The sequence below is a fragment of the Rhipicephalus microplus genome, chromosome X, assembly GCF_043290135.1.
Source record: "Rhipicephalus microplus isolate Deutch F79 chromosome X, USDA_Rmic, whole genome shotgun sequence".
Lineage (NCBI taxonomy): Eukaryota > Metazoa > Arthropoda > Arachnida > Ixodida > Ixodidae > Rhipicephalus > Rhipicephalus microplus.
This window is the reverse complement of record NC_134710.1, coordinates 128,451,857-128,475,867: the sequence shown is the minus strand read 5'-3', so window position 1 is coordinate 128,475,867 and position 24,011 is coordinate 128,451,857. Positions and strand designations below refer to the sequence as shown.

At 40.5% G+C, this 24,011-nt stretch overlaps 1 protein-coding gene across 2 annotated transcripts in view; it reads left to right on the top strand.

Moving 5' to 3' along the window:
- Arms (Ankyrin repeat-rich membrane spanning) overlaps positions 1-24,011 on the top strand; it is an 83,568-nt gene that overhangs the window by 36,576 nt on the left and 22,981 nt on the right. For both annotated transcript variants that reach the window (XM_075877685.1, XM_037427704.2), the window contains exons 16-24: positions 2,793-3,133; positions 6,901-7,080; positions 7,530-7,757; positions 10,167-10,410; positions 10,509-10,674; positions 10,848-11,026; positions 16,273-16,562; positions 18,624-18,957; positions 23,789-23,910. In XM_075877685.1, coding sequence (XP_075733800.1) covers positions 2,793-3,133; positions 6,901-7,080; positions 7,530-7,757; positions 10,167-10,410; positions 10,509-10,674; positions 10,848-11,026; positions 16,273-16,562; positions 18,624-18,957; positions 23,789-23,910 — 2,084 coding nt within the window. The remainder of the gene's footprint in view (positions 1-2,792; positions 3,134-6,900; positions 7,081-7,529; positions 7,758-10,166; positions 10,411-10,508; positions 10,675-10,847; positions 11,027-16,272; positions 16,563-18,623; positions 18,958-23,788; positions 23,911-24,011) is intronic.

The following is a 24,011-nucleotide window of genomic DNA, read 5'->3' as shown; positions in this document are numbered from 1 at the left end:
ACACAAAGGGGAACCACCAAAGCAGGCTAACAAGTTACCTGCAATTGCAGCGCATGCCTTCCTCGATGCAGGCTTGGAGCATATCACTTACAGCAACCAAACACTACACAGCAGAAAGCTCAAAAAGGAGAGAAGCCTGTCATTGGCAGCCCATGAGGAGGGGTGTGCACAGTGGCATTCTCTAGCATGCCATGCACTGGAGCCGCACTGGGCCAGCACACGTGTTATCTGAGGAGCAAGGCACTAAAGGGGAGGGGGCTTTCGATTCCCACTAGTTTCAGAGAGCAGGTTGGCACTAGTGAGGTTATTGTAAATACAGCTAGCCACCGTACAAAACAATGATATGCACAAAGTAGCTTGTGTGCATATGAATGAGCACCACTTTAACAATTGCAACAGAGGGAACACACAAGGAGCGTAGCAGCGGCCACAAACTTGTGGCTTAGGGGATTGTAGGTGGTTTACACTTAATTCAAGTTTATGTCCAAGTTTATGTTGATGTCATGAAGTGCTTTGTCTTGCACTTATTTGTGCGGTATTCATTTTAAGATTAATTTTTATATGTTCTAAGCCATATTTATGTTTAATATTTTATTAAATGAGACAACATATCTCATTTAAGGCAGCCATTGTTGCATTGTGTAAGGGCTAAGCTACACCTCACTTACCTTGGTTGCTTAGGAGCTATGGTGCTGTGCTGCTGAGCACGAGGGTACGAATTCCTGGACACTGCGGTTGCATTTCGATTCTGGCTAATTGTGGAAACACTCATGTACTTTCATTTAGGTGCATGTTAAAGCACCTCTTGTGTACAGCATTTTCCTGGGCCAGGAGTTCTGCGCTATGACATGCCTCATAATAATATTGCACTTTTGGAACGTGAAAAACACCAGAATTTATTTTTGTTGTTTAACGCACTTCTCTGTATAGCAGCTTAGAATACTTGAATATTTGAATGAGTCAATAAATAAACAATTTAACTATGTAATGTAATACAATTCATTGTGCAGCTAACTCTACAGTTTCACTCACATCAGTGTGCATCCTTTGTAGGGAGAGGCACATCTTCTGGTTTGGCTAACTTCAAACAGATCGATACATCGCACAAACAGAACCATGCATATTTAATTTGGCTCTGTAGAGGAATTTTCGTGCACATATCTGACATATCATTTTGTGAAAAAGGGAGGTGTACGAAATGTATTTCTTTGTAAAAATAAGTGTGGATGTCTGATGTAGGTACTTTCAATTAATTAATCATACATGGTAATAATGTGCTGTTAAAGGGCCCCTGCAACACCTTTCCAAGTAATCATTGAACGAACACACCCTAGAAGTTTATGCGCTAACAAATGTCTTGTTGCAAAAATTTTTTGTATCTGTCAAATGTAAGTGGAGTATAATGATTTATCACGCACTTTGAATGCTTTTTCCTTCCCTGCATTCTGTCAAAAGCACTATAAGTTGTACACGAGGGCATGACAAGTGGGCAAGAAGTTGCATCAACGCACGTGATGACCTGGAGCATTTTTTTTTTTTGACCTTATTGGTTACTACTTTTGATTCAGATTAGCATGGACCTGGCATGTGGTAATACCCTGAGGCAACTGCGGTACCTACTATGACACAATATACACGACACAACAAAATAAATGACGTCAAACTGTTCTGCTAAAGTCTGGCCAAGCTCCATGAGCACCTGGTGTGCACCAGCTTTGTCGTGTGTCAACATGACCAATGGATGGTAGTCAAATTCCGATAGTGTATTTCGAAAGGGTTTCCATCAGCTAAACACCAAATGATGTTCGCCACGACATATAGCTCGCAGGATGCATAAATAGAGCTAGCGTACACTGGAAAGTATACTGGTTGTTATGAAAATAACGGGATGCAATGGTAAAGGCTGTCATAGTGGCCACAGCACAAGGCAAGTCACCAAATCAGGCGAATAGTGTTTGAAACTACACGAGTGTGGTGTGCCGGGTGCTGCTTCATGTATGCATGGGAGAAAACAAAGCATTGAGCCGATGACTGTCAATTGAAACTAGAAGTACTAATATGAGTTACATCTTCGGTATTTTTGAGGAGAGTGACAAGAATCATGCATATTATTTTATTTATTAAATTCAAAACAGACTTTACAAGTATTATGTTGTCTCAATCATAATATTAGCCAATGACCATGTCTATCTCATCTGCTGCATAGTTTGCTGAAGGGAGAGCGAGCATTTTTTTTATTGTCTTGGAAATGAAATAGTATATTGCTTGCTTTATTTAGTGCGATTACATTTGGTACAGGCGTTCACAGGAACATTGAGTGCAGTTTGGCAGTGTTTTCTGGCTATGTTCAAGAAGTGTTGCAGGGCCCCTTTAAGAAGTCTTACATTATGGACAGATAAATGTGATTATCATTAGAAACTGTGACTAATTGGGGTTTTGCCTCTGGTCTGGTATATAAATAATGATAAAACAACTTTTCATTTTGCTGAAATTGGAGCTCAAGTAAAACACCTCATATTGTACTATTTGGCAGCACGTTTAGCCAGAATGATGTAGAAAACTATTAAACCATGCTGAAGACAGCCAGTCTCAGGATACATTGTTATATTTAAAAGTACTGAGATTTCAAACAGCTTCATTTCATATTTTGTTGTATTTATTCTAGTTGCCAGCTGCACCTGAAAAAGTCCTGTCATGCAGGCCTGGTTTATTGGTATTCATATATAAGCCTTTAGTGTAGTCAACAGCATTAACAGTGTGCATTTCTTCCTAAATGGCTGGGAAATGGCCAGTGGCCTCTTCCAGCTGGACGTGGCGACGGCTGTGTTGTATACCAAACTTCGTCATCTTCCTGGGGACCCTTGTGTGCCTCCTGGGTGCTGTTGGTATGCTGGTGGAGATGCTGTCCGAGGATGAGCAAGATGGTGGCAGCCACACACAGCCAATTCTTATTTCACTGGCCAGTGTGGTAGCTGTTGTTATGCTGACCAACCTTTACACCTGGGTGCGCATCTTACTATCACTCTTTCGCTCCCATCATCGCCGTATCCACAGCTACTTGGCCCACGTGGATGCCACTTCGGGTGGCTACATGGAAGCACTTAAGGGAGAAATCGAGCTTATGAGTTCCATGGTGTGTATCTTTTTGGTTCTCTTTCATTTGCATTTTTCGCCACCCTCTTGTTATTACTGTTCGTGCTGTTGTCAGTTTTTTGGACAGGAACACCTTTCTTTTTTGCTCGTGTGTATGTGTATCTCTGTATGTAAGAATTCGGCATCACAGGCCAAATGTAGCATATTGCGCATCATATTTTATCCATACCTGTTGAGGAAACAAAAGTTGGAAGGCAGTGGTGGATGGAAAGGCTGCACTTTAGTGCCAAGCCGTGCTATTTTGAAGGATTTGCGAAGTCCGGCTCGATTGGGACTTTGTACAGAAATGGTACATATGTTGTGCTGAAGGACTATTTTAAAGCTGGGAACAAGCGACACAAAGATTGTTGTAGCAATTCCTGCTGCTTTATTCTAAACTGCTACTTGTCTGTTATTCATTTCCCTACTCCTTCAGTTGATGATGCGAGTAGAGCACTACTTCTACCACTGAGAAAGCACAATGAGCAAGGTCATTAGAATGAAATTGTTGCATTATGTCAGTCCAGGTAGCCTCATTAGAAAGGTGTCATGAATAGTCTTTAGGAGCAACATGTCTCATAACCTAACCTCAACACATCTCTGCATTGATGTGCCAGTGATGTGCAGTAACAGGTTAATTTGTATGAATACATTTAAAAATAAAATGGCTGCTATTGCAGCCATTCTGTTGTTTTCTACGTGTCACTTTTCAATTTCAGTGCTAATAGAATTTCAAGTTTATTAGTGCAAGCAGATAGATACTTACTACTGTACTTCTATACTGTTCTATTTTGCACATTCTATCTTCCTTCAAACCTTCATCTTCTTTGAAGATGGTGGCTCACAGGATCTATAACGCTTTTGTACTCGAGTAAAAACTCTCTTTGTTACCACTCTGATTCCTTCTTTTTAATGCCTGCTTGCCTAACATTAACTAGAGCTTATCATGCTTCAAATATTAGACCATTCCATCTGCACACTAATACCTTCAAATGCAATTTTTTCCCCTGCATGATTAAACATTGGAATTGGTTACCTGCTTAAGTTAGTTTGCTACCCATTTCTCACTTTTTAATTGCTATTGCTGATGTATAGTTTTTTTACATGTTCCTGCCTTGTTCCTACTTACATGTATGCCTACACCCACCATAAACCTAATGGGCGACTGTGTGTGTGTGTGTGTGTGTGTGTGAGCACATGTGCATGTGTGTGAGAGAGAGAGAGAGTGAATAATTGATGAATATAATTTGTGCCATAATTCTTCTTCTATTTCTAATAATTGAAGACTTTTTACCCAGAAAAACAAACCTTTGTTAATTAGACTTTTTAAAATTTAATTCATGACCAGTGTTCTCAAGCTGTGAATTTGATATGTGAGAGTGAACTTGCTTAATTAGCTGAAAAATTCGTCTTTTCTGAATTATTCTAATATGCCAGGGCTAAGTCTTAAGATACATTGACTGGGTCGAACACACATAATATCCCATCTGAAATGCTTATTTTTGGACTGCCCCAGGGAGGTCTTGGAGCAAGAAAAGTAGCCCATGGTGATTTTTTATGGCATTTACCTGCTGCTAATGTATGCCTTTTTTGCTAGGAAATTACTTAAAAATTGCTTACGATAACAAGTAGTTCAGCCAGCATCATCCCCGCTGCCAAGTATAACACAGTGATGTTCCGTACTACGCCAAAGAATTCCCATTCAGAGACATAAAAATTCCTTATTTTGGGGATTATTGCCTGCAGAGGTTGACAGAATTTCCAGAATGTTTCCCGACACAAAAGTAATAATTTCTGCCCCCATTCATTCACACATGTACTATAATTACACTTCTCTCATGTACTAGCGACTTTTGAAATCATGGCTATAGCCCCTCCACTGCTGCACAACAAAAGCATGACTTTATTAATTTATATAAGTGTTAATGTCAGTGTGAAATTGTCACAATATCAAGAACATGCCTGAAACTGAGGTGCTGTCTTTTTACGGGGCGAAAGACTCCCTCAAGCCATTCAATTGACCTTTTTCTTCTTCTCCTATCACACTGTATTGTGATGAAATGATAAACTCATTTAAATTCAATATACTGTTAGTACACTGCACATTGTGGGCTTCAAGTCTAACACCAATAGTGAACTAGACATCGCTTGGCGTAAATATCAGAAACAAATCTTAAAGCCTATGCTTGCGTGGTGCATGTGCTAGAACCGTCTACAGCACGTGAAGGTGCACTGTTACTGCTAATTATTGGTCGTCATACGAGAATTTAACTATTCCTGAAATTCCCTGCAATATCACCAAGATTCCCTTTTTCCTTTTGGCTCAAGATGACAAGTGAAAATTCCCCCAAAAAGGGAAAATTCCCTGCATGGAATATCACTGGTATAGCATGATGATGCATGGCTACATAGAGTCTAGAGGCAAAATTGGGGAGAAAAGATGTCAAATGCAAAGTTGCCACCATATAATATGTACTTGTAAGCGTAGCTAGTGTGAATATTTCCATAGGAGCCAAAACTAGTTTTGTGTAATGCTAGATATACTCCACTTATAACTGAAAATAAAGCATTGGCAGGCAACCATAAGGAAACCAGTATATGTACAGTAGACTCTCCGTATTTGTACAGTAGACTATGATAATTCATACTTTCGGTTTATTCAAACAAAATTCAATTTCTTTATTGGCCCTCTATTCTTTCAATGTATTTAAAAGCCTCTTCATTCAAGCTCCATCATTCGATTAATTCATACTTTTTGCAGTTTCATACCAGAAAATATCTGCTGCTTTCCCACGACTGTTTAAAAGTTTGCTTGCCTATATAATCCTAACAATCTAAAAATAAAAAGTAAGCACCTCAGGCCTTCAAAAAAAGGATTTGCTAGTAAACAAATGTTTGAAACAAAGCACACGCACGGTAAACCGTGATGCATCTCAACTGGTACAAAGAGCTTTGTGTTGGAGGCACGTACCTATAGCAAAGAAGCAGTTGGCAATTCATAATTTTTTTAAAAGGTGTGATAAGCAGTAAATGGCCAATAAACTTGTGGACCTTACATCTATACTTTCTGTTAATTGTGTGCAGTTAGGGTTTAAAAATACTTGAGTGTGCAGTTAGGGTTTAAAAATACTTGCAAAAATTTTAAATGTGATAAAATCAATGCCTAATCATAATGTGCGGTGTTACTTCACCCAGAGTCATCTATATGGGAACTTCTGATAATTCAAACTTCTTGGTAATTCAAACAAAGTTCAGAGGTCCCTTCAAGTTTGAATCATTGAGAGTCGACTGTATATGTAGCTATTCAGACGGGAAAGCGCAGCTGTTGCAAGAAATTTATCAGGTGACTTATATGCTGGAAGACGTAGACTGACTTGCATATGTGTATATGCTGGAAGAGATGAACTGATTTATGTTCACTTTACTATTAGCTTTTAAAAACTCTAGATTTTGCCCATTGAGTAATATTTCTTTACTGCATCCTTTGGTTCTGGCATCAGTATTCTTTGTGCTTATTGAAACTTGTTGTCTGTAGCGCTATAGGTTATCAAAAATTTTGTGCACCTTTTCTTTGGATTAGTTTGAAGGAGATCATTGTCCATCGGTGTACATGCATTTTTATCCTGACACTTTTGATACATTCGCTTAGCTTGTCAAGTGAAGCTCTGCTAACATTTTGGAGATTTTCTACCTCCTTTTATTAATTGTGTGCCTATATTTTGGTGCTACTTTTTTCACTGCCTTGGTAACTTTTTGTTTTTTTCCTAGGTTCACTGTCTGGATGCCTTTGTTCGTAAGCAAACCCGTCTGGTTTTAATTGTGGATGGTCTGGATAGCTGTGAACAGGACAAGGTTTTACGTGTTCTGGATGCTGTTTATATGCTTTTCTCTGACGCTGGACATCCCTTTGTCACAATTTTGGCTTTGGATCCTCATATAATTATTAAGGTGTGTGTTCAGGAATTATGTTTGAATTTCGTCATCATGTAAAAGTGGTGCATCTTCTCGCATTAAGCTAGGTTGTGTGCAGGTTGTGTGCAGTATATTTTCTAGAAAAGTTCCAACCAGCCGCTAGTAACTGTTTTCCCAGGTTATTGTTAGTAGGAGCCTATAGTTACTAAAGGTTACTTCAAACTTTGGCAAGATAATAGTGAATTATTTTCACTTGCCATCTGTATTTCACTTGCATTAAATTTTCCTATATTTTAATGTATTTCTTTAATTATCAAATGATCAACGTCCTACTTTATGGCTTATTTCATAAAATGTGTTATTGTGAGAAAAGCAGACGAATGTGAGCATGTTTTTTTAAACACAAATGTTGGCTTTTGCATCATAATTTTTTTTTGCCATATTGTACTTTTTCTTTATTACTTTTCTTTTTTCTTAAAACACAGGCGATTGAGGCCAATCTACACAGGGCTTTCCAGAACACAACTGTTCGTGGATATGACTACCTACGCAACATTGTGCACCTGCCCTTCTACTTGCAAAATAGTGGACTCCGAAAAGTCAGGGCAGCACAACAGACGGCTGTAGGGCTGAAAAGAAGTGGCAGCCACTGGTGCGAGAAAGAGGAAGTGGAGAAAGCTGCTCAGACCATTGTTAGCACAGGTCCTGACCGAGTAAGGGTTTTCTCTCATATTTCACGGTGTGATGTGTTTCTTCTGCGAGAAGGAATGATTATTGACATTATTTGCACCTTTGCAGCTTCACTCTATTCTCTCACTGTTAGTTCATTAGTAACTTTCATGGCAAATGCATATAAAGACGCTTACGGCAGTGTCAGGTAGCGTTTGATTTTGCAAGTGCTATTCACCCACCTTGTGTAAATTTGTGCAAGATATTCATAGAATGACTTCACTGTCTTAAGATCTTCTTGATTGAGCTGTGAATGGATCTAGCTGTGGGTCACAATTGGTTGTGGAACATTTGAGGAAAGCAGTGTTATGGCTATCAGCCGGCACCATACTACACAAAAACATTTGCAATAGCTCTTTGACTTAGGCGACTATTCAGAACACATTCTGATTTTTCTGAGCTCTGGTCCTGTTATATGATGACATCATTGTGTCTTGCCATATTTAAGTGTCTTTTGCTGGCCTTTGCCTTTTGACAAGGTAGAATGCATAGTTGACTTTTGAGTTTTGTTGATGCAACAAATTTTTTAAGGTTGTTTAGTTCAAAAACCCTTGAATAAGGAAGGCACACACATGAGTGATTCGTCTGTTCATATCCATCTGTAATAAAGTATCTGTGCTCTATAAAAACTGTGTGGAATGCAACTTTGCCCACACAGTCCTGTGGGCAGGCTCACAGCCATAGCATTTATAGGTGTAGGTTTTGAGATTATATGTTGTGAGTAGGCAGTCTGTGTTACCACATTGACAGTCACAGCAGGAGCTTTTGCAAAAATTTCCATGGTTGTCATGACTGAAGTATTTAGAAAACACTTGTATGTGCTTTAATGCGTACACACAGCTCTCATAGTACATTTTATATGTCACAAACATTGTGCATTAGGAATTAAAGAAGAAAACAAACTAAAAATAAACCTGATGTCACACAAAGTTTAGTTATTAGTGTTTACCTGATGCCCAAAGGTGGTTCAGATTTTTTTTCACGTGGTCTTTCAGAAAAATTGATTTTTCACACCTGGTTTTTAAAATTAAAAATTGAATCCCAGGGTTTTATATGTCATAACCATAATCATGACACCTTTGTAGTGAGGGGCCATGGATTCATCTTGATCACTGGGGGTGTTTTGATTTGTGTCTAAATCAAAGCATACAAGCGTGCTTACATTTCATCCCAATCAAAATACATCTTGCTGCAACCGAGATTGGACTTGCCACCTTGAGCTTGAAAGTGTAACGCTGCAGTCACTAGGTTACTGTTGCATGTTTCTGATTTTGTGAATACCTTTCCAATGATTTTACATGATTGCATCTTTGGAAGTTAATGAATGAGATCCAAATAATGTAGAAGCCATATGGTGGTTCTGGGATGTTAACCCCCATACATAAATTGATCAAATAATGTACAGGCAAGGGTCCCAAAGTCAAAGACTGCATGGGACTTCCTAATTGCTTTTTTTACAGCAAAGTTGTTATAAGATCACAACAACGGTCGCGTGTGATGTAGCTGTCTGCCGCCGCCGCCCGCCGGTGTTCGTAACCACTATTGCATGAAATAATAAAAAAACCAAGTAAATAAAAAATACCAAGGACACACTGGGATTCGAACCTGGGTCCCCCGCATGCCAGCCCAGTATTCTACCGCAGAGCCACGCTGGTGCCTTGAAACTCAGTTGCAAACTGTTCTTGGGCAGGCTTATTGTTGTGAAAGCAATTGAGTTAATTTGAGGTATAAAGCGTTTTAGAACAGCAAAGGAGCAACCAGGCATCACACAATTCAAATTGAGTTTCAAGTGGGTCTTTAAATGCTCCAACTCATTTTTTTCTTCGTCGTCCGTCACATCAGAAAAAAATTGCACAAAATTTCTTGCAAGTGTGTAGCGGGTAGCATGCTTCTCCGAATAATGGCAGAGGATGGCATAGTGAATGCCTGCCTATTGCGCAGAAATTATGATGATTTATGATGCAGTGGGTACCCTGCATCTGTGCTTGTAGGAGTTACCCAAAGAGTGTTTAAAAAAAGCTCTGCAAGGCCGCTCTTTCAGCTTTCGCTGTGACCTTGCTGCAATGTTCTGGCCAGGCCTGGTTATTTTTTTTACTCCTCTTTTTGCTGCTTCATCAGCTGCTGACAAGAAATTGTCCTCTGCAGTGATGCTTCTGCTGTTTATGTTACTGTGATTTAGTTGTGATGGTTGTAACTTTTTCGTTTTTTTTTTGCTTGGGCCAGCACTGTCACCGAAGAAAATTTATTCCTTAAGTGCTTCTCGCCATAGCTCTCATATATATTTCAGTAGATTTTCGCTTTTTCACTTCTCTCTAATGGTTAACGTGTCTGTTGTGACTTGTTGGTTTGTGTCTAACCTTAAATTATTTGTCTAATTTTTTGAAACCTCACAGCCAGGGAATCGTCGTGTGTCAAACTCGAGCATGTCAATCCCGGAGTCATTCCGAAAGCCCTCGCAGCAGCGTAAAGGCAATCAGAAACTGAAGGCAAGTGAAAGTGTGGCTTCAAGCATGAGTAACCTTCATCGAGGAGTGACGGGAGCCCAAGATCTGACTAAAGTACTTTTGACCGATGATTACTTTAGCGACATCAATCCACGTTCCATGCGCCGGCTCATGAACATTGTTTACGTAACAGGTACGAATAGTATTTAAAATTTTTGTGTCATTCTTGGTTACCACTGTAAATGGCACCCGTTAATTTGAACGAACTGTTGCATTCTTTCTTATTTCCAGGTCGTTTGTTGAAAGCATTTAACATAGATTTCAACTGGTACCATTTGGCTTCATGGGTGAACATTACAGAACAGTGGCCTTACCACACTTCATGGATCATTTTGTATTATGAATTGCATGAAAATGAAATTGATGATTCCACATCACTGAGGTCAATCTTTGAAAAGTAAGTGCCAATTTTAAGTAAGTCCCATGAGGTATATCCCACGTTTCTGCAAAGCAAATAATTGTATATTTTAAACAAAGAAACTTGTTATCTTTATTTTACTTTTCGATGGCAAAAGAGTCTCAGCAGTTGTGGTAAAAAATAAAAGTGAGTTAACAAGTCTCTCATTTCAGGATCAAAGGAAAGGTGCCCACAGGAAAAGATCTGCAGCCACTTTTTGATGTTGACCATGATGTCAGGAAGTTTGAAATATTTCTAAGCTTCCACTCGGCATCGTTGTTAATTAGTGACCTCAAGATCTTTGTGCCCTTCACTATAAATCTTGACCCATACATACGAAGAGTGATTCAAGGTACGCTACATGATAAAACTTTGGTTTGCATTGACTGACATAATTATTTTTTTTTTGCTATCAGATATAGTAGAGCTATTAGTGTTAAGCTCGCTCATATTGGTGCAAACAGTCCTTAGTACCGTATAGTGCGGAATATAGGTCGAGATTTTTTCCAAAAAATTTCGCTAAAAAGTCACCCCTCGACCTATATACCGGCCCTTGGCATAAACAAAGTGATCGTCTGGCAACAGGGAGTGTCGCATGTTTTTTGGGCATCAGCATCGACATCGCCTCCATGGGCCGACGCCTCTGCCGACGCCATTTTTCTTTTCTTGTTCATTTCGTGTTCGTAGAGAGTGGCGACTTTTACTCTGCGACCAGCTATGAATACCGGGACGCGGCGCCAGTTCACCGCCGCGTTTAAAAGAAAAGTTATAGAATTCGCGGAAGTGAATGGCAACATGGCGGCACAGCGGCAGTTTGGAGTGTCCGAGAAAAGCGTCAGATACTGGCGCAACCAAAAATCCAAACTGTCAGTGTGTAACGCGAGGAAGACGTCGTTTCGCGGTCGCCGAGCTGTGCACCCGGAACTCGAGGACAAAGTGGCGGATTTCGTCCGCGAGTACCGTGCCAAATCCCTTCCCGTGAATGCGGAGCTCATTCGCTCAAAAGCCGTCGAGCTCGCCCGTGAAGCCGGCCTGTCAAAGAAAGACTTCAAGGGATCCATTTATTGGGTCCGTCGCTTTATGCGACGCAAAGGATTTGCGCTTCGACGGCGCACGTCGATATGCCAGAAGCTGCCGGAGATGTACGAGGACAAATTGATAGAGTTTCAACTCTATGTGAACAACCTCCGGCGGCAGCATGGCTACATGCTAGGCCAGATCGGCAACGCCGACGAAACGCCGGTGTGGTTTGACATGCCGTCGTCCACGACTGTTTGTGAACGCGGGGCAAAAGAGGTGAGGCTTTTGTCGACCGGTAGCGAGCATTCGCGCTTCACCGTTATGCTTTGCTGCACGGCCGACGGCAGAAAGTTGCCCCCCTTCATAATCTTCAAGCGGAAGACGATGCCGAAGGAGGCCTTCCCGCGGGATGTCGTCGTCCGCGTCAACGAGAAGGGGTATATGGACGAGGCCCTAATGCGCGAATGGATCCGCACAGTGTGGAACCGGCGGCCCGGAGCCCTCCTGCAGCGCCGGAACATGCTCGTGTTGGATGCATTTCGCGGGCATTTGACAGCATCGGTGAAGGAGAGCCTTCGCGACGGAAGGACGGATCTTGTCGTCATTCCGGGAGGAATGACATCAACACTTCAACCGTTGGACGTCGTCCTCAATAAACCTTTTAAAGACCGTGTGCGTGCGCTGTACACCGAATGGATGGCTGGCGACAACCCGCGGACCCCGACAGGCCGGCTGCGCAGGCCACCTCTCGCGACAGTTTGTGGTTGGGTCTCCGAGGCATGGAGGTCTCTGCCTGAAGAGATGGTGGTGCGCGCATTCAAGAAGTGCTGCATCAGCAACGCTCTCGACGGCACCGAGGACGACATGCTGTGGGAGGCGGCTAGTGACAAGCAGTCGTCGTCGTCGGAGAGCTCCGACAGCTCGGAGGACTGTGAGGACTGACTAAAGTGAAGCAGTGAACGATTCCGCGTTTTTCTTTTTTTTTTTTGCTGGTCAAGGTAAGGGGGTCGACCTATATTCCGCCTCGACCTATATTCCGCATTATACGGTAATTGCAAATAATTGTGTAACTGTCAGAATATCTATGCATGGAGGCATGTTACCACATCTTTTATAAGGATGGGTATGCAAAGTATTGCAACTCACTTCCAGCGCTCTAACAGCCACCACTTGGCCTATATGGCAGTATACTTTTCACTGTGCACAGCTTTAGCCTTCATTCAGTTTGTAATTTTGCCCTGAAAACTTGCTGAACACCGTATGCACACTATGCAGAGCACTACTGTGGTGAACTCCATGTCAGATTACTGCATTGTCAACTGTAAGAAAAGGGCAATCTGAAGGTTTTAGCAAAAGGTCACCAATGTATGCTGCTTCACTAGCAGAAATATGGTGATTTCTTAAGACCTAATCTTAATTTTTTCCTATTTCAGTCCATAATTTAAAGCTCTTAGCGAATCAACCAATGTTGACTGTGTCACATGACTCATTCACATGTGACTTTATCAAGTGTGAATGAACGGAGTTTGTTGGTATGATTTGTCTGCGTTAGTATGGTCACTGACCCGTGGGTGTTGAATAGCTTTAGCTAAATGTGAAGAGCTGAAATTGTAAAGCTACTATGCAATGATTTTTCCAGAGTAATTTTGTTGCTTCTCATTACATCTTCCATCAAGAAAGACATGAAAGAGCCATAATTTTCTGGGGAGATGTCATATCTTAAATGATCAAGTAATCAGTTGGTAGTAGATATAGCGTGGAATGGCTACTTTGATTTCCTTAAATCGTGGAAATAGGTAGGTACTCGTAATGTCCATGGGAAAGCTAGGGAGATGCCAAAACGAGGTGATACGCTAAACCTGTACTATTTGTAAATAATGATGCCCTTGCTGGGCTTCGCAGTGTAAGCCATGCCTAGGTGGTTGGAACATGAAAGATATGATTTAATAAAATGTGATGAGGCATCCCGCATGACTCACAGCTTTGTGGTTGTAGCTGCGAAATAAGATAGACTGGAATCGTACTTTGACAGGTTATGAAACATTTTTTTTCCTTGTGCCTGAACCTTCATTCTCGTACGCCTAAAAAAATTTTCATGAAAGCAGTTGGGGAGAAGCAAGAGAAATGTAAGAAACTTCGAGAATTTCAGCATAGTATTAATCTTTTTTTGCCGTAACAGATGTGGTGGTATAAATTATTGTTGGTTAACTTAAGGGATGAACATGTAAATTGTTTAAAAGGTAAGCAGTAGCTAAGCTTCTAGGCTAACTTTAGTTCTTTGATTGAACAAACATTACTAATCACTTTTTTTAATACAAAGTAAGCAATCAGGCCATAACTGTGCTGTGTGAAGTTACTGCCATGATTTATTTATTGTAGTAGCTATTGATAAATTTTGCACTCCTGCAGCATCGCACATGAAATGTTTTACAGTAAACTTTCACATTACTTTAAACTATCCAAGAAGCTTATGCTTTGAAGTGCTCTTGAATCTGAATATAGCAGCCCATTTATCGGTCTACTTGTGCATGCTGGACACCGTTAAGATATGTTTAATATTTTTTACGAATCTCAGGTCTGGACAGACTTGAGACGTAATCAGCAACACTTCTGCAGTATACCAGCATGAGCTGTCAGAAAATTTGTATATTATTAACACAGTTCTGTCTTTCAGCATGTGCATGTATATTTACTCTATAGGTTGAGAGATTACATGGTGAGATGTGTGAGCATTTTAGCAGCTGCTTGGTTCTATGACAGATTTATACACATCTTAAATACACTACTCAAATTCACACCAAAATATCAAAGTGTTTGACATATTGGAAATACTCTGAGAGAAGAGTATTTTTACGGTAACTAAAATGCATGAATATCGGAGTATGTTGTAGTCAGTATTTCAAATGTTTGAAAGAAAAATCCAATTACTGAAAAAAAAAAAACCCACTTGGCCGCAGAGGCACATTTCATTTGTTCTACATAGGGTGTCTTTAAGGACACACAGGCTTACCTGGGTTTTCATACACGCAACCTAAAGAGGCCTTGCCAAATGATAGACACAGTGGTACAACATTTAAAGCAACTCATGTGCTTGCAAAAAAAAAGACACATGCATTTTAATTTGTTGCAGCAAGGCAACATATATCCTAGCAATATTTTTAGCTTGGCATGTTGGTACGTACTGAGGAGTCGACCAGAGTGCAAAATAAGACACAAACACAGAGAGAGGACGGGCCTTTTGCTGTGTTTCTGTCTGAGTTCGTGATTGTGTTTTCTCCTCACAAAATATATCATCTGATTGTTTTAAGAACACTCTGCTTTTATCCTTTGTAGGGAGCCTATCACTCGTAAGTGCTTCGGTCAGTCATATCTTGCCAGATGAAATTCACTTTATGGGCTCCAGTCAGTGTAAACGACATGGCTTTCTGACAAAGCGCTGAACTGTAAAAGTTCACTGCCCCTCTGAAAATTTCAGACGAAACGTGAGGAAACGGGCCCAGCAGCCTCCCACCCACATTCGTCAACCTCCATCTTTCTCTCATGGCCCTCTACTAAATGCACTTGCCTTTTTTTTTTGTTTCACAAGAAAATTTAATTTAAGAGTACCTACAATGTAACAAAATAGTTTCCCAAAGTCATTTGTTCACTACTCTTATACATATTGTATTCCACTGAAGCACCTATTTCGTGCAGCAATCGTTGACTTACCTTAAAGGGGAAATGAGAGTCTTGAAAAAAGGTTTATTCTATCATAGCGAAAATTGGCAGAATGTAGATTTCAAATCAGCAAGCAAATTTTAAGTAAGTCATTTAGAAAAGAAGTAACGACAAATTTTGACATTGCAATGAGACAGTTTGTTATGGGTTTTGGCAACTGGCAATATCAAATTTAACTTTTCAGAGCTACTTGGTTCTTCTAAAAGGTTCACACAATGGGCCAAAGCAAATTTGATGTCAGAACAGCTGTTTTATTGATAAGAAGTAATTTTTGAACTTGGAAGGCAAAGATTAGCTTCTAGTGATTGGCTGTTACTTATCAAATAACTATAATTGCAATAAGAGTGGGGAAAAAAAGGAACACTTTTGCTTGTATTTCAATTGTTGCTGAAATGAACAATACTTTTTCAAAGTATCTTGTTCAAGTCCGTTATACAGTATGTGAGGCTTAACAGTGTGTACTTATGGCTTTTGTAATTGCCCTTTGTGGGCTAATGTCAGATGCTTAAACTCCAGTAAATTGTCAATTAAACTTTAGAGTGCACTTAAAGCCCCACTCGCAAATCCCCCAGCCTGTGTCAGCATCATTTGCTGGAGAACAGTTTGTTTTTTAGGTACCTTATAAATTCTGATGTGAGACACTTAGTTATCTATTAGAGTACAGCACCATACAATAATTTTCCAACCCTTATCAGCGCCATTTGTTGAAGAACACTTTAATTCGGCATATTAGCTGTGCGTGAAGATATAGTGTCGATCAAGAACACTGCTCCTCTAGAATTTAGTTATGTGTTATGAATCTTATTGTACTGTTTCATGCCTTTGTTTGTTTGTTTTTTATATACATTCGTATCCATACAGAGCGGTATCAGTCCCAGCCTGAAAGTGATCGGCTCATTCAGAAGTGTGGATCTGGGCCATTTGTGCCGCCAGCCCCACCACTGGGTTCAGTAGGCATGATGGGCCCAGCCGGGACACCGTGGACCCCATTGAAGGCTGAGCTGTTGTACCCCCAAGCTCCATCGACACCTGTCATGTCTACAGAACCTTACCAGCAGCAACCATACCACTTATGGTGGTCAGTTGGCTCTCCAGGAACTTCAAGCACAATGCCTGTAGCACCAGTGGCACCTTTAGTCCGTGTTTGGAATGTATGTTGTCTACCCTTACTCTTTCTCCTTTTCCTTGTTCCAAAGCTCGCAGTATATCAGTATTTGGTTGTGAAACTTGGTGGCGAGGTGCAATTGTTTTCCAAAGTGCGGCTTTATCTTCCAGAAATAAAACCATTCTTGACACGCCATGCTGGGCTAGTGGTTGTGGTGCTTAACTGTTGACCCTAATCCCAGCTGCCACAGCCGCATTTTGATGAAGATGTAAATGCTAGGGGCCGTGTGCTTGGATATAGGTGCACATTAAAGAACACCATGTGGCCAAAATTTCTCAATGCCTTCCACTACAGTGACCCTTATAATCAGGTGATGGTTTTGGCACGCAAAGCCCCAACAATTCTTTTACTATTACTAATAAACCATTCTCAACATGCTCATCTTCTCATTCATTAATCAAGCCATTAGGCAGTGTCAAATTGAAGAGCATCATTTTCTTTCAGGAAACATCTGTATAAATAGATGTTTTGATTGTATTAATGAGAACCAACAATCAATGATGCCAAGAAAAGTACAGGGGATGTTATTAGAAGTAACTGTAATGCAAATGCAAAGAAAGAGCAGTGGGTGAAAAGATAACTTGCCACTGGCAGGATACAAACCTGTGACTTTCGAATAACATGTCCAATGCTCAACCACTAAGCTACAGTGGCGGTCGTCCCTCCATCCACTTTATGTGCATTATATATGTGCATTTAAACGTGGGAGCGTCAGTCATTACCACCTGTTGCCATTGTGGTGAGTGTCATTCGCCATAGTGCAACAGTGTCAACACATGAGCACTGACGTTTTTTGTATGCATTACAGTAAAACCTTATTAATTCGAACTTGGTTATTTCGAAACCCTGCTTAATTTGTAGCATTTCCGCAGTCCCGTATTGTGCAATGCAAGTTTGATTGGATAATTTCAAGCGGCAGTCAGCACCAGTCCACTTTGGGTGCAGTGTGCCAATTCCGGATCCCAATTTCGCTGAAAAACCGCGAGAACAACAGCCCTTAAGAGCCGCTAGGCAATGTACTGCAGTGATAATAATGAGTAGCACTTGAACTAGGCCAACCTTGATACTTCCAGCTCGAAAAATAAAGTTATAAAAAAAAACAGGAGCATCATCAACTGAAATATGCACCTGCGAAAAACAAGACGTGCTTCATTGTGTCACAGCGGGGACGTGCGGGCAACATGTCGCATGCTTCTCGCAGCGTCAGCGCGTCATGATTCACCCAGTCTTTCTGGGAATATAAAAAATAATAATAAAGCAAAGTCTGGTGTAATTCGCGATGTATGCAAATCTCCCAATGCCGGTTGCTCCATCAATTTTCGCACCTGCACTGCTGGTGGAGTTCTTGCCTGCAACGCCTACTTCGAAAACTCGGTTGGAAAGTTTCAATGATCATGTTTTCCAGCCAAAACACATCGCGAATTTTTTCACACTGTCGATTATTAAATTCTTTATTTTAATAGAAAGAATGGGGGATTAGTCGCATCATGACGTGCTGACGCAGCGAGGGGCAGGCAGCCTGCTGCCAACATGTCACTATTGTGTTGCAGAGAATATGTGTTGTTTTTCGCAGGCGCGAATTTCAATTGATCAGGATGACGTTATTTTTTTTTTTTCAGTGGCAGCAGCGAGGTTCAGCATTCCCCCTTTTTTTGTGGGGAAATCGTGACCTGGTATTTCTAGAAAACATAACCCTTGGAGCCGCAAAGTAGCCGGCACAGCAAATGACCAGCCCTGGTTACTTTGAACAATTTCATTCCTTGCATCCCACTTTTTGTATTTTCCTATAATTCAAAAATCCACTTAATTTGAAGATTTCTCATGGTTCTGGTGACTTTGAATTAACGAGGCTTTACTGTAATTTTAATGTGCAGCAGGTAACCTACTTTAATCATTTTTGTACTTAATAATACAAGTAATCTCTTAATACACAGTGTATCATATATAACCATGTAAAATTTGATAAAGGTTGGTGTAAAAGTTTATGGAAGTTGATCTCTCACTATTGCATTGTGAGGATAAGCGTTCTCTTTCGTTTTCCTTCTAGGAACCTTTTACGAGCAAGCTAAGCTCTCTTACTGTAGAGGGCGTGTCAAACTTTCTTGAGGGCCTTGAAGGTATTGACAAGTCACGAGTACCAGACTATCAAAGCACACTGACGCGGCACAACATTCACGGCCAAGTTCTGTTGACATGCAATATACCTGAACTGCGAGATGTGCTCAGTATGACTTTTGGTGACTGGGAAATCTTCAAGATGGCTATCTTGTCGTTACGTGAGCAAGAGTTTCAACGTGCACAGCCTAGTGCTTCAGCTGAAGACTTGCCTCCTATACCGTTTACACGAGACCGTACACACTCAGTATCTTCAGCAGCTCCAGGTGAGCCTCCCTGCTATGAGTAATGTGTTATGACTAGTACTGCGTCACATTTTTATTTCATTTGTGTAATGAAATATGCCACTCATTGATCTAAGTGTTTTTAGTCACTGTTTGTGTGTGAGGGGGGGGGGGGGGGTCTGACTTTTAACTCTTTCGTTACCATGTCTATCCAAATCGATCACCAGTGATCGACGCTTTTGGATCATCGATTTTGGCATGCTAAATTAGTTTCTCGTGCACCCAGCACTTTCTAGTAGTTAGCCCAGGCGCTGAACTTTCAGAATCAATTTGAATTTGCCCGTTTCGGCAGCATAGTGTTTTTTGACAGACATTTGCGCGAACCAATGTGTGTGTATTGTTGGAAAAGTGCATTAGGCTGGCAAGCTTGACAAAAGTGTGTGCACCTCGTGATTATGGTACAGTAACGTCGAAGTCCTGTAATGAAAAGAACTTTTGTAAGCCAAATATCGAATTAAAGTGTCAGCTTCGCAATTCGACTATGTTGAGTAGTAGTGATAGCCAGAAATTTATGCCATATATTCAATAGAAAGCTGTTCCTAGGAGTAAAGAAAAATTTGTTCTGCAAAAAATATTTGCAAAGGTCCGCCACGTGTTTAAAGTGTTGAGATGGCCTTCTTTGACAGTTTCCAGCAGCTTCGGTTTTACTTGTATCGTTATACAATCGAATCTCGATAATTCGAACTCGATGGGGCCCAAAAATTTGTTCAAATTAAAAGAAGTTCGAATTAATGAACGCTAAATAAACGGAGGGCTCTCCATGCGGTGGCGCATGTGCATTGAGCTAACACACAAGGGAGAAGTTTCAGAACACTTACATTTGCTCACAAATCCCAGGGCATCCTTTATTAATTGAAGTAATCGGTGATGTGCGTCTGCACACGCTTGCCTTGCAGCGATTTAATCAATTTTGTATGCAGCCAGGAAAATGCTGAAGCGGAAGTAGAAATGCTTCCGCTTCAGCATTCTCCTGGCAAGAGAAGTTGCGCGCGGAAATGTCCAGTGCCGACACTTTCTAAAGACAATGACAACAACGACTGCGTAGCGGAGCCTCCCGCTCTCCGCTACGCAGCCTCAGCATGGCCAGCATGTGACGAGAAAAGAGGAGCATCTCCACGCGCAGAGAAGCAGATCGGCATTTGAGAGAAAACCAACACTCCACGACAGCTTTTTTTTTTTCTCTCTCTCTCTTCGCACGCATCGTTGAAAGGAAAAGGGTTACGTGGCAGGGACGGGAAAGAGAGAAGTGTGACACGGGCGAGTGAGAGACTCCACCCTCAAGGCGCAGAGCCGTGCTCCCACAAGGGGCAAGGGCTGCAGAAGATAGTGCCTTTTTCCTTTCCTTCAACCACACATTTATTTAACCTAGCGACAACTTTTTTTTTTTTCCTCTCTCTGTTCGCACGCGGCTTTGAAAGGAAAAGGGTCTTTACGTGGCAGGGATGCAAAAGGGAAAAGTGTGACATGGGTGCGTCGCAGATCGCCATTTGAGAGAGAGCAAACATTCCACCGCAGCCTTTTCTTTCCTTCGTGGGCAGCGTTAAGGTGTCGCAGGTGCCGCCGCGGGATTTGGCGGGGTGCTGAGAGCATTTTCGGAGTGCGGTATTTTCGAATTAACTGTCGGAAGTGCTTGGGCGTTCGAATTACCGGGCGTTTTCGCTTATTGGAATACACATAGCTTTGACGGAACCTCATTGCGAGTTTGAATGAACCGGAAGTTCGAATTAAGCGTGTTCGAATAAATGAGATTCGACTGTATCAGACACAGATTCGCATCTAGTGTCACTAGTCACTCCTATGATGTCGTCGTCACACACGCATGGTTGCGTATCAGCGCTGAAAAACACATGCGCTACTCGATACTGTCTTGCAACCTCACCTGAATTGAGTGACGACGAGCTTAGCATTCGAGGATGACAACACCTCAGCTTCAAGTTTTATGACGACGATGTTTTGCATCTACATCCTGATACATCCACAACCGTTCATGGGTTTATTTTGTTTACATCCTTAAGTAGTTTCCTCTGTAGCAAGTGCGTATAGTTTCTGACCTTTGTGCACAATCTTATAGCTATTCTGGTTATGTGCGTGTTCTACACTTTGCTGGGGCGCAGTGTGCTGGCGCTGGCTGCAAAGCTTCTCCCAACCACTAGAAAGCCCCCAGAACACATCTTGGCCTTGACTGCGAAGCAGTGCAAAACGTTTTACAACTGCGGCAATATTGTCCTTCTTTTAATACGATATGCGCGAAAATCCAAAAAAGTATGCTTGGATGCATAGATTGGAATGCCAACCTATGCGTTGTAAGGTGGCTCATGGAAAGAGATGAGGCTAGATGAAATAGCGAAGTTCATTTGGCATCTCATTTATAGAGGGATTATTCACATCACGGGCATCTATGTACCTCAATTGGAACACCAGGAGGCTCTTATCGCAACACAACAAAAATTTACTCAGAAAAAGTGTACAAGTACACTTGTGTCTCCCACACACACACACACACACACACACACACACACATACATACATACAAAAAAAAAACATGCAATGCTTCATCGCAAAGCACGAGCAACGAAGCAGCACCTCGGTTCGGATTTTCTTTGTCTATGTGAACAGAAACATTTTTGTACAACATTCATTATTTTTTATACTGTTCCTTTGACATTTATCTTCAAAATTTATATACAGAATTTTTTTTTGTTCTGAATATTTTTGCCTATATAGTGTTTTTTATTGCACTGTTTACCAGCTTGTGACCGAAAATTTTACACTTTTCACTTTTTTATTCATTCTAAAATATTTTTGTTGCTCTACAACATACATTTTTTTGGAAAGAGTATTTCTTTGTGCAAACTTTGGAATGCTGCAATGCGTGCTGGATGGAGTACTTTTCCAACTGGCAAAAACCATCTTCCCGAGACTTATAAAAAAGAACCATTTTCACATGGTAACGAAAGAGTTAAGATGGTGATTGAGCATGATGATAATTGCAAGGTGGCTTTCAATCAACAACAGTAATAATAATAAATTTACTTCCATCTAATATGAAAAAAAAAAAAGACTTCATGAGTCTGTCACGTCCCATATGCTGTATGGCACTCCATACTCAAACTTACAGATGGGGATCAAAACATCTGTAAATTCCTTTTAATTTGTACATGGCCTCTACATTAACTATGTTTAAGTTATGTTTGGTATGTTAATACATGAAAGCAGGGAGTGATTTCAAAGTACTCTGGGTGGCACTCAAAATTAACTTCATGGCCTTCACAGTTTTGTCCCACAGCAATAATCTTAGCCAAGTGTACATTCCTCTTATTTAAAACACTGCGCTTGCTAGTACTTTCATCCTAAGAACATTACAGCATATTAACACATGCATACTGTCATACTGCTCTTGACAGGAAAGTACTGGGCATCCATTGTCTGGAACCTTTCTTACAAAGAAAAGCAAATAATTTGCTTAAAGCTCTTTATTTTCTAATGATGAATAAAATCTTGCTCTCTCTTCAAGGGGGTATGGTGGGGTAAATCGAGCAAAAGCTCAATTTTACTTATCTTGTTACTAAAAAATAATAAACCTTGTGAGGAGTACAACCATGCAATGACTAGCGCATAGAAGCTATCAATGTCATTCTGAAATGGCACTGAAAACTGAATTTTCTGATAATAAAAAGGGGTTATTGTCATGTAGTTTTTCATCATAATTTCATTACGTGTGTTTTCTTCATAATAAGTATGGTGAGATATTCATACTTTGTCTTTTTCTCAGAACTGTGATTGCAGAGTCGTGATTGCAAATTCTCCCACCAAGGGTGCTTTGGTAGTGTAGTCTATGGCTTTTGTTGTGAGCACTTTTTTAATCTTTCAAACGCAAAATGATCTCTTTCTCAGCGTCACTATTTTTATTTAATGTTGAAACTATACACACTTTTTTCAAAGACTATTCAACCACTTAGGCTGAAGCTTTCTGAGATTATACCGAAATCCCTTCCAAATAGCCTGAATCGAACGTTTTGAAAAAATATGTTTCAGCTGTAATTCATAAAAACAGAAAGATTAATAGGAAAGTCACTCATATGGTACGTGATAAGTAAGGGCAATATTTTTTTCTCATAAGATAAATATATAAACCCATTCTTTTTGTTAGGGATTGAAATGACTATCATGGAGCACTAGTGCACAAGTTTTCATGGTCATGCTGTTATTTGTTTACGAGATAAGATACATTAAATTTTACACAAGTCCTTCTAAAAAATAAATAAAAAGGACTGCAGGAAAGGTGGTACGATATAGAGGCAAAAAGCGTTCTTGATCAGAACACAAAATTGTACAACAAAAAATGAAGCAATTTTAAAGATATTAAGCCTAAACAAAGATGACTCATTTATGTTACCATGCCTACTTTAAGTATTCAAAATGCTTGTGATTCCTTTTACGCAGTTACGGATGTAACAATATTATTCAATAGCTGTCTCAAGCAATTGTGTGAAGAGCTCCATTTAAATTATTGAATCCTAAACCATCTTAAATGTTGTGTGTCTGCTGATACTTCAGTACCATGCCCATTGTGCTAAATGCTCATTCCTTTCATGCTTGAAAACTAAGTCCACAGAAATATTGATGTTCTTCTTGGTATGCTGCAATAGCGTTGCTTGCATTGAAGAGAAGAAAAAATAGCGTTGCAATTTTGTTGTAATATTTATAGAATAATAATGAAGGAAATTCATGAATAATTATTATATACTCTGCGAGCAGATAGTACAGAAGGCAAGCTATTGTTTTAGCTGCTCACAGAAAAGTTTTCTCGTAGGTGACCATGCTGATTCCAAAACAAAAGATAAAACAAGTGAATGTTCAGATAAGTCGGAAAAGATGTCCTCTTCACACTCTCAGTCAACTTCAAGACGACCGAACTCATCACTCGAAAAACAGGCAAGTCTTTGTTGCTTTAAATTTTTGTTAACTTCCTGTCCTTGTTTATGCGTGTTTTTTTTCTGTGAACAGACGGCTCTATATCAGATTTTTCAGCTATG